General features: G+C 39.0%; 2 protein-coding genes across 3 annotated transcripts in view; one reads left to right on the top strand and one right to left on the bottom strand.

The window, feature by feature from the left end:
• Window positions 1-871: 871 nt before the first annotated feature.
• On the bottom strand, window positions 872-6,350 carry snap29 (synaptosome associated protein 29). Its single transcript, XM_022207793.2, has 6 exons — window positions 6,227-6,350; window positions 3,963-4,190; window positions 3,684-3,877; window positions 2,501-2,586; window positions 2,315-2,419; window positions 872-2,057 (listed from the first exon to the last, which is right to left on the bottom strand). The coding sequence occupies exons 2-6, from the start codon at window positions 4,188-4,190 to the stop codon at window positions 1,897-1,899; spliced, it is 774 nt and encodes a 257-aa protein (XP_022063485.1). The 5' UTR covers window positions 6,227-6,350; the 3' UTR covers window positions 872-1,896.
• Window positions 6,351-6,553: 203 nt separating this feature from the next.
• pi4kab (phosphatidylinositol 4-kinase, catalytic, alpha b) overlaps window positions 6,554-17,310 on the top strand; it is a 30,234-nt gene continuing 19,477 nt past the window's right edge. For both annotated transcript variants that reach the window (XM_022207788.2, XM_022207787.2), the window contains exons 1-17: window positions 6,554-6,736; window positions 7,929-8,045; window positions 8,583-8,676; window positions 10,258-10,346; window positions 10,440-10,512; window positions 10,595-10,857; window positions 11,023-11,089; window positions 11,861-12,009; window positions 12,116-12,181; window positions 12,298-12,394; window positions 12,495-12,686; window positions 12,802-12,902; window positions 14,583-14,712; window positions 15,494-15,623; window positions 15,725-15,820; window positions 15,937-16,120; window positions 16,967-17,070. In XM_022207788.2, the coding sequence (XP_022063480.1) occupies window positions 6,638-6,736; window positions 7,929-8,045; window positions 8,583-8,676; window positions 10,258-10,346; window positions 10,440-10,512; window positions 10,595-10,857; window positions 11,023-11,089; window positions 11,861-12,009; window positions 12,116-12,181; window positions 12,298-12,394; window positions 12,495-12,686; window positions 12,802-12,902; window positions 14,583-14,712; window positions 15,494-15,623; window positions 15,725-15,820; window positions 15,937-16,120; window positions 16,967-17,070 (2,051 nt within the window). In that variant the 5' untranslated portion in view covers window positions 6,554-6,637. The remainder of the gene's footprint in view (window positions 6,737-7,928; window positions 8,046-8,582; window positions 8,677-10,257; window positions 10,347-10,439; window positions 10,513-10,594; window positions 10,858-11,022; window positions 11,090-11,860; window positions 12,010-12,115; window positions 12,182-12,297; window positions 12,395-12,494; window positions 12,687-12,801; window positions 12,903-14,582; window positions 14,713-15,493; window positions 15,624-15,724; window positions 15,821-15,936; window positions 16,121-16,966; window positions 17,071-17,310) is intronic.

The raw sequence follows: 17,310 nt of genomic DNA, 5'->3' as shown, positions 1-17,310 counted from the left end.
AAACCAACACTGAAATAAGTCCCAGGAAGTCAAATTTTCGAGAAACATGAGCTGCCACCTACAACTTTTCTGCCCCAAAAGAAGGAACAAGTCAAGAAAGTTGAGAATAATTCTTGTGCTTTGTCTCCTGAAGCATGATTTCATCCCCCTGTTCTTACAATGTAAATAATGCAGTGATGACCTGATACTTTGTGCTCCCATCTAATTTGTTTACTTGTTTGTCCATGAAAATCACGTGTGCAACAGGAAGAGTCGTACCTGAGGTATCACAAAAATGCAGAGGCCTCTCTCAGTTTGAGTAGCTGGTACCCCCATTTCCCTCCTCTGTGTCGCCCCAATAGCTGATATGTGTTTTGGGAAGCATGAGCTGTAATTACCAAGTCATCCTAATGAATGCTTGTTACCTCTGCAGCAGCAGCTGGTCCAACACAGAGGAATGATAATGAATGGGCACCTCAACACGAGGACCTGAGCCACACACAGCAACAGAGTCAACTGTGGTAAACACACACATTCTAAGAACATACTGCAAAAAGACAGAATATTTTAAGACTTCTATGCAAAAAACTGTATTTACTCAATAGTGTTTTGATCTTAAGGTAGCTTTGAGAAGAAAAATGCAGTTTTGACATTACCTGCAACCAAAAAAATGCATCTACTGTTTCCATCTACAAACACCACCCTCCTGCTACATCACAAAGCATAAAAAATTAAGACACATGCTGTATTAACCCAGGCAGCTTGGAATGTTCAGCAGTGGCATTTTTCTGCAGAAGCTCATGCAAATTCCACCCTGGGTTATGGCGTCACCTTGTGGTGCTTTTGGCTTCCTGCTCCACTTTTAAGAAACATTTTACAGAATACCTGGAGCTCCCCTTACAAATGTTTTTTTTTTATTGTTGGTTTGATTACAACACATGATATAATGGCAAAAGCTGAACATTATAACCACTACTTCTCATATATTTTCTTACTGTTTTTATCAATTTAGTGGAAAAATGTGCATCCATTTGTCTAAAACTTCAAAAGTGATTATTTTACTCATAAAGGTAACCTAGGGAAGGCATAGCAGATATAATGACTATAATAATGGGGACATTCATTCTGCTCTTCATTTTTATAACTAGTTCACATTATTCATGGCCTACAATAATTCACTGTCCCACTCTGCAGCATTGAATACAATATTTTTCAATATAAACAATGTCCATAAAGCTAGAGAATGCATTGAAGAAGAGGACATAGTTCAAACAAAAATTTTAGACAATCAATTAAAGCGAAGCATCTCATGGTGACAGAGGTGGAGTCGTGGCACAGATCCAAAAGCTAGTCTTCTGTACATACATAATACATGTAAGGCAAAAGTGATGTTAGCTAGGCTTGCTGCTTGCTTGTGGTTTTGTGCATAATGTATGTCACAGCAGGTCCAGGAATCACAGTTAGCACTGACAAATGAATTGTATACACAGAAAAAAAAAATCTATTTTTTGTCTATGTAGTGAACGTTTATCAAATAAAAATTCTCATTCTTTTTTTTCGTGCAATTCAAATGCTTTGCTTCAATGGTGGACAACTAAGTAGCCAATAATACATCTTTGGCTACAGAGGAAAACTGATGAAAATTCAAATGACTGCATTGAGACAGAAATGCAGCAGAGCTTGATGGAGAAAAACAGATCGTAAATGGACAGACAACCCATTACACTAAAATAATTTAAACATGGAACAGATTCTTCCCTTCAAAACACACAAGTAAAAAAGGTTTTGAGGTGGAAGAACCCATTGAAACTAAATAAAAACACACAGTTTACTCAACAGAAGCAAAGATGGAGGACCAAGTGAGAGGATGACATGTTACCAGTTTTAGTCTATATAAGGCGAGTCCAAGTGTGAGAGTTATTTGAGGTTTTTAATCTGCTGGTTTGTGTTTTGGATTTTCAGATCCATCTTGTCCACTTTGTTCAGCAGAGAATCAATGGAGTCGTCCTGGTCCTCAATCTCCGCCTGTAGACCAATTCCAAGGTTCTTCAGTCTTCTCAAGCCATCTGACATCTCATCTAGGTCATTTACAAAGGACATCTGACTTTAGTTAAATTGACAAATGACAGACGAATGTTTTTTTTATACTCTCAATTTATACCTCATGGTTACACATTTACTTTAACTGAATTACAATACATTTCAGAATATTTAAAGTAACCATTTACCCAATACTTAAGTGTGAACCTCCTTGAGTTTTTCTTGTCACTGTATTGTGTAAAACTGTACTAAAATCAAGTAAGAACAAGATAATTAAAACACAAGTATTTTTTACCCAAATTTTTGTCAAGGGTGTTGTGAGCCTCCCTGAGGTGTCTGTTCTGAGGGTATCCATTCTGTTTCGATGAGCTGTCGTCTATTGACGCAGATGCTCCAAATCCTGGAACAGTGAAATCACAAATGTCGGCAGTCGGTTTGTGTTGTGGTCAAGTTAAGCTGAGGCTCTTGTGCAATCTCTTACCTCCTGTTTCCAACCGTCTTAGATTGGGGTGGCTGGCTTGATACTTATCTTCATGTTCTCTGCTGCTGGACATGGCACTCTGTAATCTGAGAAAGTCAGATAAGCATTGTTAACCATTTAGTGAAGGACAGTCAATGACCGTAGTAAATACTAAAAACAAAATAAACATTTTTACTGAAAGCTGTTCCATCAAATTAGTTACTTCAGTACATACATGGATGTTAAATGTATGCTAATAAAGATAATATCAGATTTCACTGAGATAAAGTTTCACCAGCCATCACAAAAGTTGCGCTGAATTAGGACAGAGTTGTACACTGCTTGAACAAAGCCTTTCACATGAGGCACTGAGAATTATGTACGATTATATCCTCAGACTTGTAAGATCTATGAAAAAGTTTAGGTTATGTTAAATGATTGTCACTCAGTGTTTCGAGACACAGATAAGAAAGTCTTAGTTATGTTAATTATTTGCCTGAAAACGCTAGAAGATAACCATGTTGGGTTGTATTGTATATGGGATATTATAAAGCTGCTGTATGTATTTCTGTTGTGATATTTAAGTAAATAAACTAAATAGTTATATCACATGCCTTCAACATTTTCATTTTTATGCTGGGAAACAGAATTTTGATTTAGCACAGAGACAGAATGACAGTTGGTTCATTCACACATATTTAATGTAAAGTAGAGAAGGATGATGAAGTATCTTGTCTATAAATTATTTGTAGCTGTGGTGGTCAAACAGGTGAAGGAGTGTTTTATTTAGTTCAAAGAGGCTATGTGAGTTCAGACACTTCAGTTTCAATAATACATTATTTGTCTTTGTCCTGTAGTTTTGATTGTCCACAGATATATCTACAAATCTCCAAATTCCTATTTTTTGTGGCTTTAAATCCTCAAAAGATTATTACATATTTCATGGCATTAAAAGATACAAAACACATTTCAAATGCTCTACAAAGCAGCCAAAATGATTTTAATTCCTCAGTAACATGGTTGCTTTGTTTCCAACTCATTCTTAATTAGTTAAGGAGTTCGTAATACAAACAAAAATAACTGATGAGTTGCTGAAGACTTGCCTCATATCAAAATAACAAAAGTACAGCAACAATAGATTTCTTAGAAATGGATGATAGCTACCACACCCGACTAATGCGGAAAATAAAGAAACTAAATGTACCTGTCATTGGCCTGGTAGGACTTTGGCTGCTCAGGCGGAGGCTTTGTCTCTGGCTTTCCCTTGAAGTAATTGACGATGCCTCCCCACACACTCTTGATACTGGTAATGTGCTGCTGGCTGGTCTTCAGGTCCTGATCCATGTTGTCCAGCATCTTGTCTGTCCTCCTCAAAACCTCACCCTGTCGCTTTAGCTCCTACACAAACAGAGACATGTATCAGGGAACTTTAAGAAATTGTTGTTTTCTGTGTGCCACGGTAAACCCCATTAGTTTAACATACCTCTGCAGTTTCCACACCCATCTTCTCTGATTCATAGATGAGGGCAAGAGATCGTTTACTGCTATCCATAGCAGACTGAGCTGTGCGCTCCACTTCCTGCTGCAGGTACCTCTGCCTCCTCTCTGCGTCAGTCAATCCATCGCTGTCATCGAATCCCCTACTTTTAGGCTTAAAGTCTTCCTCATCGTCATCATCAGCAAATGGGTTGTGGGATTTAGGGTAGGCCATCTGTGAAGCAAACACACAGTGTTGTGACAAAATTATCTCTACCAGTGTCTCATGGTTGTCTGAGGTCAAGAATGAGCTTTCACATACAGCAGCAAGTTTTTTTTCCCCTGTAAATAGCTGTAAAGTTGGGATCTGACATTGTTTAAAAAAATCTAAATCTTGTTGGGCTAAAATGTATGTAATAGTGGGTTTACAGATACAACAATTAATCGATTTGGATCCAACTTTTAAATAATCAGCAACTATATGATATCCTGATTAACTGGTTTTCAGAAAAAAAAGGTCACATTTTCTGGTTCTACCTTTCTAAATTTGAATACTTTCTGCTTTCATCACTGCTTTATAACAGTAAAATGTATACATTTGATTTTGAACAATACAAGGCATTTGAGGAAACACTGATTTCATAATTTTATGAACCACAAAGCTAAACAATTTGATTTAATCAAATCAAGTCAAGTTTATTGCCATTGCATTGCATTCCTGCCAAGACTAATACAGGACAAAAACTATGACAGGACAAAATATACATATCTTTAAGACAGATCATGTATAAATCGATTAAGAATACATACTATATAATAAATAATTTGGAAACGATGTGTATGGCACGACATGCCGATTTAACTCGGGTGACCATACGTCCTCTTTTGCCCGGACATGTCCTCTTTTGAGAGGCTGTCCGGCCTGTCCGGCCGGCGTTTATAAAGCCCTTCAAATGTCCGGGTTTTTGATCCCCTAAATTCCACATAACGCGAAACCGCCGCGCTCTTGAATCGTACTGCGCAGCACTTAGAACCCATTCTCTTCTATCAGACAATTTCCACTGCACACCCTGCGGAGCGCCAGCGCCGCGTCTCTGAAGCGCCGGCGCGCGCCACGGCGCTGGAGATTCGCTTCCTCGCAGGCTGACAGGCAGGGAGGCACACTGCGAGAGAACACTCAAACCGAAAGAAAATGCCGAAACGCAAATGTCACTTCACTGATGAAATGCGAAAAAAGTACCCCTGTTTTCGTCCGGGTCGTGTCAAATTGGAGGCAGAATGTACAGTCTGCAAAGCTGGGACTTGTGTCTCTGTAGCTAATAAAGGGAAAAAGAAGGGAAAAAAGGACTGTTGACTTGAGGCATTATTTCTATATTTTTTTCATTTGCCATTAGACACATTATTTTTGAAGAATGGCCTAACTTAACATTGAAAAATAGGCTACCTCTCTTTTTCTTTTTGTTTAATATTTTGAGGCATTATTTCTATTTTTACATAATTGATAATTGGGAGGTTATTTTGAAGAATGGTACTCTACCTCACTTTTCCTAACTAAGGTGTAAGTGTCAGACTTAAGAGAGATGATTATTTCTTATTTTGTTAAACATCTGAATACATGTGTTCCTACACAACTTGAGTCAATAACTATTAAAGATTAGAGCATGCCATATTTGTATGTGACTAATTATATTGTTTAGGAGAATTGCTTTAATTTAATAAATATATTATTTATAAAGCAACTGTTTGTGAGTGTTTTGGGCTATTTTTCTGTATATCCAGGTAAAGTGTTATTTTCTGGGGAATTCAGAATATCTGTTTAACTGAGTTTGAAGCACAGAAAGCCCCCTGACCCACGGAAAACCCCTAAAAATGGGGTTTTCCTAATACTAGCTCCTGAATGTTAGCTTCAGCTAGTTACAGTTTTTTACTCAACAAAACGAGTCTGAAGTTCTGAAAAGAGTCCTTGAAAATGTTTCACGGCAATCATCTCCCAAAACAGTTGTCATGACAGAAAAAACGAAAACAATTAACGTTTTTTTAAAAATCTGTGTTCCCTGTAACTAAGACGTGTTGGCTAGCTCATAGATATATCTATGGGCTAGCTACCCAACCGCTAGCTTATCCACACAAGCTACCAGCTAGCATAATTACCACACCCAGAAGTCACGTCAAAGCAGCGCAGTGCCACCATGGATATTGCTTCTCGTAGAAAAAGAAATTTATAAAATGAGACTATAAAAACAAGGAAATGATCAAGTTAAACAGACAAACCTTTGATCGCTGCTGCTGTTGTTGCTTTATCAGCTGACTGTTAGTAAGTTACGACTTCCTGTCACATCTGGTGACGCTGCCACACGCTGCCCAGGCGGCTAATCCTGCGCAACAAAAACGCATACTGTAGTGGCTTATTAATATCCATCCATTCTCTATACACCGCTTTATGAATCAATGTATTATGATACTCTGCGAAACGGTGTCTTGTTTATCAGTCACTTTAACAACAGTGGCAGTTAAAGAATTGCATCCAGAAAACTTGTTTATGTTTGTTTTGACGCGACTACAAGTATTAGTGAGGATTGTCCCATTTGTGTTGCCGTACTGCGGCTTTCTCAGCGCTGGCCGCAGCTGCTCGCCTGTTTCCTTCGCTCGTTGAATTGCGCTGGTTTGATGTAGGGGGTAAACATGTCTGTAATGGGAGGTGGTACGAGAGGGTTTTATTTCAACACAGTCCTGTCGCTGGCCCGCTCTTTAGCTGCGCACCGTCCCGCTCCAGTCGAAAAGGTGAGCGAAAACAAAAACCGGAGTGAAGTCCGAAGAGACCAAACGTTTATTAATTAGCTAATGTTGTTAAGCAGCAGTGTTGTTCGGGTGTACCTCCGCTTCCGCACAGGCGGCGGCATATTTTGATCTCGGACGTGACAGCCAAGCTTATATTTGACAGCTGTGTGTGCGTCAGTAGTTGTGAATCACTAAAGCGGAGTCTTCATAGCGGTGTTTTCTCTGTGGCAGAAGAAGGACGATGCAGGAGAAAGTGGCGTCGCTGCTACCGAGGTGCCTGATACCGCATCAGGCAGGCAGAGTAGTCCGGCTTGATCAGCACTGCAGTCAAACAGGTTTACTGTGAGATGACTGAGAGGAGCTCACTGTGTACTCTGTTTGGCTTCACAGACACTCACTAACCTGTTGCAGCTGCAGGATGGATGGTCAGGTCTAATAACGTGTCCTTTTGGAGTTTGGAAGAGTAATACTCAAATTTAGTGATAGAAAAATACCCTACAGGAGCATATCCAGGTATTAATCAATACACAGTCACTAAGAGTGGCTATTTCATAACACAAGGGTTTTATGTTCATTACAGCTCAGATAGTCTGGCACTGTATCAAATATCATAGATACCTGTGTCTTGCTATCTTTGGTATAGTGGGAAATAACAACATAGGTTGGTTCCCACCTTGATAGCAACATACAGTAAACTTGATTGATCCTATGGGCTGAAACAGACAGATGAGATAGCAACAGAATACAGGAGTAGGAAATGTATGTGCATAAAAGTCAAAAAGTGTGCAGAAATGTCATTTTGACATTGTATGACTCTAGCAAAGACTAACATTCACATCTGGAGAATGATGTAATTCTCACAGCAGATAAAAAACCCACAAAATATCTAATGCTTTAGCTGCATGAAGACAGATACAGTGGTTTCAGTCTCTTTCCACCTCATTTTGTATGACTTTTCCCATTTTTAAGGAATGTTTTCATTTTGTATTGTTGTAGAACAGACACTTAGCATTTCACTGACCATGCTGTATGAAAATGTGACTAATAAAAACTCTTGAGTCTTGAATCTTTTCATCAGTTTCTCTTCTCAGTGGCCCAATGACGGTCTGCATATCATCAGACTGGATTGTCAGGTTTCTCTTAACAGTTTAATAGCATTTTTTAAAATCATATCATTCCATTTGTTCTGTTTCAGGTCCAGAAGCTACAATGTATGTGCCCCGTGGAAGTCCGCGGTGTGTTCACTTTGGATGTGCGTCGCAGAGATGCTGTCATTGCACTGGCTGTGTTTCTGGTGGAATCTGGTTTACAGGTGGGTGGTAGTTTATAAAAATATGAGCTGTTTAGCCTTTTTAACACAGTAGTTTTGTTTAATTTCAGGCTGTCCTAGCTGTTAATGGATAGTATGGTGGGTTTATGATCAAAATATTGCACAGATTAATTAGTTACATTGTGAAGTAGCAGTATATTATATTTACACATGAATATTATTATAATAGTAATAATAGTGCGCTTTCACTACCGGCCTCTGCACAGATATCACCCTGATAAGCTCATTCCCATAATCTGATTAAGCTGCCGATTAGACATGCAACTGACCACGTAAGCCTCTAACCTCGTCACACCGAGAAACAGCGTGGAAAGCTCTGCTGCCAATTTGGTTGTGAAGATATGTGGCATCACCTTTTTCAGTGTTCAAAGTAATGATATATTTTCTTTCACCTGAATTGAACGGTGTCAGAATTCACAATACCTCATAATCTTGATTTATCAGTGCCTGTCAGGCAAACAAAAAGCGCTGCCAAGCTCTTTTGTTTGTCTCATGTAATGATTTGCTTTACTCCGGCAGCACAAAGACATGGTTGTTTCCTACTTGCTGAGCCTATTGAGAGGGCTGCCACGGGTCCAATGGATCGAAGAAAGCTCGGGAAAGAAGGGAAAGGGTAAGAACAATCCTCTTATAGTGGGGATTTCTGTGGTACAGTTGTTTCATTTACTTATGCCAACAGTGAATGGAGTACATTTTTTTGCTTTTCTTATCCATTTTTAGTGCTGCCTTAAGACATATTACGATAGTACTGACATTCATTCATAAAACTGAATGAGACAGCAAATTTCCCCTTAACCCTTGTATGCATGGCCAACCAATACCTACACTCTTCCATGGGTGGGGTCAAAAATGACCCCAATTGAAATCAATGCATTTTTGCAATAAACTTGAGACATTTCTTTCATGTTGGTTAGACATTATATATTTTGTTCAACAAAAGAGTATTTTCAGTTTTGATATGTTCTTTCTTCACTTTTAATTCAAATTTTATCACATAACAATCACTGAAACGGTATCAAAACATGTTTAATCTTCCTCCGTATTTTAAAACGGACAGAGGGACACATAAATTAACATTCAGTAACAATAATCAATAACATTCATAACAATCATAACATTCAATAACATTCATTCAACATTCATGTTCAGACACAAACATGTCTCTTCTCACTCTTCAGTTTTCACAGACTATTTTCTTGTGGCTGTGACCATTGCAGACAGGGCTTTTGCATTTCCAACAGAAATTGGTGGCTTTGCGGTCTTCGCACACACACACACTAACCCATTAGGTAGCCTATTATATGATCATCGATTATTCAATGGTGTATGTGTGTGTGTGTGAGAGAGTGTGTGTGTTTGTGTTAGCTAACAATACTTTAGCTATCAATCCTGTTAGCTAAGATACTGTGTAATAACAGTGCAACAACAGTGTATGTCTATGCGTGCGTGCGTGTGTGTGTGATTGTGTTAGCTAACAATACTGTTTGCTAATAATAATGTTATCTAACAGTATTGTTAGCTAACAGTATTGCTAGCTAACCACAAACTAGGCAAATTTCACAGATATTCACATAAAATCCACATATTCTGTCAATGAAAAATAAGTTCATAAATGGAGATAATACTTACATGTATAATGCTGTGCAAAAATGACCTCCTAGGTGGTGGGACTGCTGACATCAGTTGTATGAGGCACAGTAAATGTTTATTTACACTCACAGTTGCCAAGAACCAATGTTAAGTGAAATATCCCATTGGAAATACTTGGGGTCATTTTTGACCTCGCCCATGGAAGAGTGGGGTACTGATACAAAAACTGAATTTTTTTAAATTAATGAAAAAATGAATAAAAATGCAAATGGCATTATGTCACAAACATGTTTTATGAGGAATACCTGGAATATGAAAATATCAAAACTTTTAATCTTAAAGATATTAAGGAATAACAACCTCTGGGGTCAATTTTGACCCCACCTATGCATCCTCGGGTTAAGAGTATGAAAGTATATTGGACAGACATAACATTACAACAGGATTCAGTGAACTGTAGGGCATCCAGTTTGTCCTCTGTTGTTCAGTATTTGCTGGTTTGTTGTCTCTTTATTTTTGGTGAATCTGCTCATCTTTCTTTCCTGCCTGCACACATTAACATAGGATTTAACTTATTGTATTTGTGTCGTTTTCTGCTTGTCAGAATTTCTTCCAGTTGCAGAAAACTTCAGCTTCTGTCTGGTGACACTGCTATCAGATGTGGCTCAGAGGGACCCAGACTCTCGAGAAGAGGTCAGCCTGAAAATATTGTGATAATCTATCATTCGTATGTGACAGTGTACTGCTGCTAAAGGTTAGGTTATTGCTTTACTGTTTCCCGGACAGATCTTGAACACTATAATGGAGGTCATGCAGGCTTTTCAGGACATGTGCCAAACACCTGATAATCACGACAAAGGTACACGCACAGATGCAATGTCAATATGTACGACATCTGCCCTCAGAATGACAAAGCTTCATAGCTGCTCTCTGGTCTGCAGTCTTCCTGTGCAGGTACATCGTTCCCAGCCTTCTCGGCATGACCAGAGCATTTGGCCGCTACAGCGTCACGGATGAAGCTCTGTTGTCCAAGTTGTTCCCAAAAGATTCGCCCCAGACTCGCTGCGTCACAGAGGAAACGGAGGGTGTCCGCCGCAGATCCTTCAATGACTTTCGTTCTATTCTGCCATCCTCGCTGCTCACTGTGTGCCAAAGTGACACTCTGCGCAGACGTACCGGGACCAACCTGGATTCCTCTGCACAGGTCAGCGTCTGTTGTGATGGTTGAAGTCAAGAGAGCAGTTAGACTACAGAGCTATGATTTTCTCAAATATTTTGTGATCTTATAATACTAAAAGGTCAGAGAGGGGGATTTTCAACGACTATGTTAGTGATTAAATAAATGTTCTGTGATGTGCATGTCTCATAGATCTGTACAGATCCAGGAGGCCACTCTCCCTGCTCTCCTACAGCTCCTGGCCCACATTACTTTGAAGGTAAATCCAATGAAACACCAACTGCCTTGACTAACTTACTTTTAATGCAGTTTAAACCTACATTCTGCCTACTCAGCTGGGCTTGTCATTGTTAGACATCAGTGTCACGTAGAACTGCTCACTTTTTTTGTATGTTTGCTGTGGTGAAGTACAGACATATCTCACATATACAAATTGCAGTAATGCTTACAGTTAAACTATTTGGATTGGAGTGAAACCTTAGTTGTTTGGTAATGCATATTACACATCCAGGATTTACCCCCTGGCTTCTTTACAGATTCCATTGGTACCTGTTTATCTTTATGTAGATGCTCACAAATTGGCACAGTTTCTAAAATTTAAAGTAGCAGCTAGTCTGTGGTTCAGTGGTCTGTGTATGTTCATGTTACACCACATGTAACTCTATTGAGTTCTTGTGTTAAAAGTGTTAGTAGTGCAGTCAGATTATTATTAGTTTCCAGACATAAATTTATGCACCAATTTTTTGGGATATTTCCAGTTGATATTTCCAGTGATAGCAAAAGAAAAAACTGTCTTTGCCAGTTTTTTGTGTCATAAAATGACTTTATTTGAGATATCATTCTGCACTGATAATCTGCAGTTATACAGGAAGAAATCCAGTGGAGAGACAGATTAATTTCACCAGTCAGAGTAATCTCAGCAGATTAGAGTACAGGGCAGTGAGTAGCCATTATCCTGATTTAATGCCACTGAAATGCTACCCAAGCTAAAGGAATGTTTTTTTATGTCCTCTGGTCCCTTTGATTACAGGAGCCTATCTTCCGGACAGCAGCGCAGTAGACCCCGACTACTATTTCTCCACAGTCAGCTCCAGTTTCTCAATGTCTCCTCTCTTCATGGTAGCAGGAGAAAATGAGGTGGAGGTGCCCATTGAACTGCTTCGACAGCTCCTTAGCATGGTGCAGTAGCCTATTATGCATGTATCAGAATATTGCTGCTGTTGCTTCCCATCTGTGTATATATCTTGACTCTTTCTAAATGGTTGCGCATCTTGTTGATTTACAGGTTAAGAAGTTTGTTTCCGAAGCTTTTCTGAAAACTCTAGATGCCACTATGACAGAAGTCACAGAGGTAACTTTATAACCAACATCTGTACAAAGAATGTAAATGGTTAATCCAAAGTTAAATGTAAGCTACTCTCACTGAAATAATCTTGTCTGTCATTGTCTCTTCTGTTTGTTGTTAAGTCTAATCCTGGAGTCAACCTCTATTACAAAACCTTCAGTGATCCTCTCTATGTGTGTGTGTTCAAAATGCTGCGAGACACACTCTACTACATGAAAGGTAAAGCATCATACATGGGTTATTTATTTTGCTTTTAAAGCCAAACAGCCCTGCGATTGTTCTGTTTAGTTGATTTTCTTTCTCCCTCAACGTTTCTCAGCCTTGCAGCCGACGTTTGTACGAGAAGTGCACGACTTTGTGCTGGAGCAGTTCAGCAGCAGTCAGTCGGAGCTGCAGCGGGTACTTCATGACACGGGGGGGTTGCCGGGGGAACAAAGCCCCCTCAAGCTTCGTTGCCAAGCCAACGCCGCCTGCGTGGACCTCATGGTGTGGGCCGTCAAAGATGAGCAAGGTAATCAATTGTAGCAGAGAGTGAGCACTGCAGTGTGACGACGTGATCAGGGGGATGTTGGATGTGTTTTATTGTACTGGTTGTGTCACTTTTCATTCCCGTTGTCTCTATTTAGGAGCTGAAAATTTGTGCACCAAACTGTCCGAGAAACTGCAGTCAAAAACCTCTAGTAAAGTCATCATTGCTCATATGCCCCTGCTCATCTGTTGCCTACAGGTACAATACTAGGGCATTCTAATATTTATTCACATAGAAGTGAAATGCCGCGCAAGGGTCTGGTTGGGTCAATATCAGTATAAAGTGCCTTTTGGACTTTGCCATTTCCCCCCAAAAAATTTGCAATTTTCCACCAAATTTCATATTCATTGTATTAAGTAGATGTTATGCTTTCAGAAATGCATATTGGCCAAGCTCCCACACTTTTTATAGATTAACTGCAAGCAGAAAATGTACATACAAACAGCAAAATATGTCCCCCCTGTCACGGACAATTTCAAAGTAGAATAAATATATTGCAATTACATAGTGATTATAAAATGTACATTTTCAGAACTCTTTTTGGTCCCTTTCTCAATAATGTATTTTAGTTAATGGAAAAAGTATTTGAATAATACTGAAATTATGGCAAATCTTTTGTTCCTCTATAAAATCTGCAAGAGTTGAACTTTATTTTCTAAATTTTCTAAATAATATATAAAGATACACAAAGATACTTGTTCAAACTTTTGAACAATGCTATTTGGCCCTCATATGTTTATAAAGAAATCACAGAAAAGATTTTGCTTACTTGTGAAAATAATTTGTTTATTTATATCAAACATGAAATTAACAGGGTGGACAGTGGCATGACAGGGTGGACACATTGTGAACTAAATGGCCTCATAAATGCAATAAATCTAAAGGAAATGCTTTTAAAAATGCCAGATGTCCTTTTCTCATGTACTAGTATTAGCATTTGGCCTAAACTATGCATATGACCTTCCTGTCATGAACCATGTCCACCCTGTCATGGAAGGTTCACTGACAGGGTGGACAATGACAGGGTGGACATTTTTGGATAACGTTAGCATTTAATGAGCACATGGTGGACTTTTACTTAGTAACATGATTCAGTTAGCAAGCTGACTCTGTTCTGTTTAACAAATATATTTTACATTTCTGAAAGGTTTTTATTTCAGCTGATATTTAATGATGACAGAGTGGACATGTTAAGCTTGACAATATCCAACTACACGCATTATTTGATGAAACTTACAAAACATAAGTGTAACAACTTACTCTGAAACCAGCCACCATTTCAGTCTCCAGTGAAGAAAGAAATATTGCTAGTAGTGATGCCTCTGAAACCGTCAGAGGGTTTCTTAAAGGGACAGTTACCTCATAATGACAGGGTGGACAGCAATTTCAGGGACAGGTGTGAAATGTTTAAAATAATTATGAAAAAAACATGTACATGATTACAAATATTCATTTTATCAAATAATGTCTTGTGGACAGTAAAACCATGTTAAAAAAATATCGATTTAGCATAATTTAAACACTTTTTACACACACTGTGGTTAGCAGAGCAGTGTCTGGGACATGCCAAAATCATGTGCATCCAATTAAAGAAAATAGTATAAAATGAAGGGAAAACACTTGAAGAGACTTATTTTTGTACTGATATATGTGTAAATGTTTGTCCACTTCTAATAAGACCCCAGAGTTTCATTATTCTGCAACATTTTTGTGAAAACTGAGTGATTCTGATAAGGACGGCAAATGTACTTTATACTGATATTGACCCGGTTATGTGATGAAAACTCATTAGAGGTCTTTTTTTTATAGTTGACCCAAGTCAGCTTTTCATTTGATATTAATTTTGCTATTTTTGTATTGTCTTCATCTCCATTACAGGGCCTGGGCCGTCTGTGTGAGAGGTTTCCAGTAGTTGCTCACTCTGCTACAACCTCTCTGAGGGATTTCCTGGTGGTTCCTTCCCCAGTTCTTGTAAAACTCTACAAGTATCATAACCAGTATAGCACAGGTACAGTTATACTTCAAATACTTCAAATCCACCAATGAATTAAGACCTGGCACTCCAATATTTAGTAGAATGTAGGATTGTATTGTAACATACAACATGGCTTATAATATAGGTATTATGATCTGGGACTAATTTTAAGAGCTAAATGTACTGTTTGTCCTCGCAGAAAATTCACAATCTTCGTTTTTGATTGATAGCAGCACCACCTTTAACTCAGCTGACATAAACCTGCCACTGCTGCTTAAAAAAAGGGTGACATCCACAGGAATTAATCTACAGCTGGCTATAGATGGTTGGAATTTTAAAATTTGACAGTTAATCAATCAAAATCCGCTTTTCACTTGATATTTCACATCTTAAACAATCCACAAAACTAAGCAGTATTTACAGCACATCCACATTATTCGAAGTACAGTACACATAATCAGAGCCAAAATGGGACAAGAGGGCTGCTGCAGCTGCTGATAAAATAACAAAGGCACATCAATAAGAACGTCATTGTCACATCCAGCTCTCGTCCATCATTGATCTGAACACTGTTCATTTACGAGCAGCTGCAGATCCGGACAATTGGAAATGCAATTCATGCTACCGATTTTTCTGTGCTGTCCTCCGGCCAGAGCAGCCTGTTCATAGATCAAATGTTAAAACATGCTTTTTAGATTTGGCAATGCACTCGGAGCTTTCATTTTGTGCAGGATCTTATTTTATACAGGGTTCTAAATTGTCTTACATTTGTACTCATGCCTCTGTCTTTGTACTGTTGTCACTCTTCTTTCAGGCACTGGAGAAATTCGGATAAACGTGACTAATGAGCATTCTCAGTCCACCTTCAACATACTGTCAAACAGGAAAGACCAGCCCTCCATGTACGAGCAGCTCAGAGACATTTCCATCGACAACATATGCAGGTCAGACACAAACACACCTGGCCCAGCTGTGATTTTTAAGTGTTTTTAAAAAAAAAAAAATTATTCTGTTTTCATCTTTGCATGCTGCTTCCCTCTCTCAGATGTCTGAAAGCTGGTTTAACGATGGACCATGTGATCGTAGAAGCCTTTCTGGCCAGTCTCTCCAACCGTCTGTACATTTCACAGGAGAACGACAAGTGAGCTACTTTTCCGTTTGGAACAAAAATACGTTGGGACATTTAGTCACCCAGATTGCTTTCAAGTCCTTGACACCGATGAACAGCTATAAAAATATAACTTGTCTTTCCGCCAGGGATGCCCATCTAATTCCAGATCACACCATTCGAGCACTGGGCCACATCGCCGTTGCTCTGAGAGACACTCCTAAAGTCATGGAGCACATCTTACAAATCCTTCAACAAAAGTTCTGCCAGCCTCCATCACAGCTGGATGTTCTCATTATTGACCAGCTTGGCTGTATGGTGATTACAGGAAATGTAAGTACATTGTCACAGTGTGAAGCTTCTCCATTATTTGATGTGTTTATGGTTAAAATCGATAAAAAGGAAGTACAAAACTACCAGGAGATCATTCAGAAGTTTAACCTGGAGAATATATGCAGTTTTTTTGTTCAAAACATCTATGATGATATTGAATGGTTGTATTTATATAGCGCTGTTATCCCAAGCACTTTACATGATATGTCACATTCACCCATTCACACACACATTCATGCACTGATGGCGGAAGCTGCCATGCAAGGCACTAACCATGACCCACCAGGAGCAATTAGGGTTTAGGTGTCTTGCTCAGGGGCACCTTGACATGAGCTCGATGTGCCGAGGATCGAACCGGCAACCTTCCAGTTACAAGACGGCCACTCTACCCACTGAGCGAAGTTGTTAGTGTTTCTTGAAAAAGCCCTTTTCCTTATGAAAGAGAGGCGGACACATTGTAATTACTGTAAACCTACAAACCGGTGTTTATTTGCTCAGTACACTGTGCAATAAGAATAGATTTCAGCATTCTAGTTGACTCACCACTGGAGTGTAATTGGGTGTTTTGACAGCTAGTCAACCCAGAGTGCGAAAGGCTACAGTTAACAAAGGACTGGAAATAGATGTGACCATATGTTCACAAATACAGACAAAAAGCCGTGCTCAGTCCTTTAACAGATCTTAAACATTTGCTGAGGTTTTCCATATAAATGTATATTTTTTTTGTTTGAGGTAAATGTTAATAAAGTAGTTTGATTTTATCATCAGTTTTGTTTCTGCTGGTCTCTCTATTATTACTATATGTTCAGAGTTTATGTTTATGTTCTGTTATTTTGTGTCTTGCAGCAATACATCTATCAGGAGGTGTGGAATCTGTTCCAGCAGATCAGCGTGAAAGCCAGTTCAGTGGTCTATTCAGCCACCAAAGACTACAGAGACCATGGTTACAGGTCAGCATCTTAGACTCTATATAAACGTGCACAAACTCTCTGTGACATAACCAGTAAGGTCCCTAAAGAACAGTTTTGAAGCACTGTGTAGAGCAGTGTGATGACTCTGGGCATTGCTTGACTCTTCCTAACTCCTGGATAATGCAGAAATGAGCAGAGAGTTGGAACTCAGCAGGGATTTCTGTGACACTACTTGTTACGACAACTACTACAATTACTACAAAATTAATTATGATTAAT

The sequence above is a fragment of the Acanthochromis polyacanthus genome, chromosome 7, assembly GCF_021347895.1.
Source record: "Acanthochromis polyacanthus isolate Apoly-LR-REF ecotype Palm Island chromosome 7, KAUST_Apoly_ChrSc, whole genome shotgun sequence".
Classification (NCBI taxonomy): Eukaryota; Metazoa; Chordata; class Actinopteri; family Pomacentridae; genus Acanthochromis; species Acanthochromis polyacanthus.
This window is presented reverse-complemented; position numbering and strand designations above follow the sequence as displayed.

Bases quoted from the DNA above. Each gene is read 5' to 3' on its own strand.
- snap29 (XM_022207793.2), bottom strand. From the start codon at position 4,190: ATGGCCTACCCTAAATCCCACAACCCATTTGCTGATGATGACGATGAG. The intron at 2,420-2,500 runs GTAAGAGATTGC...TCACTGTTCCAG, and splicing joins AAGACGGTTGGAAACAGGAG to GATTTGGAGCATCTGCGTCA. The intron at 2,058-2,314 runs GTAAAAAATACT...TAAATGACCTAG, and splicing joins CACCCTTGACAAAAATTTGG to ATGAGATGTCAGATGGCTTG.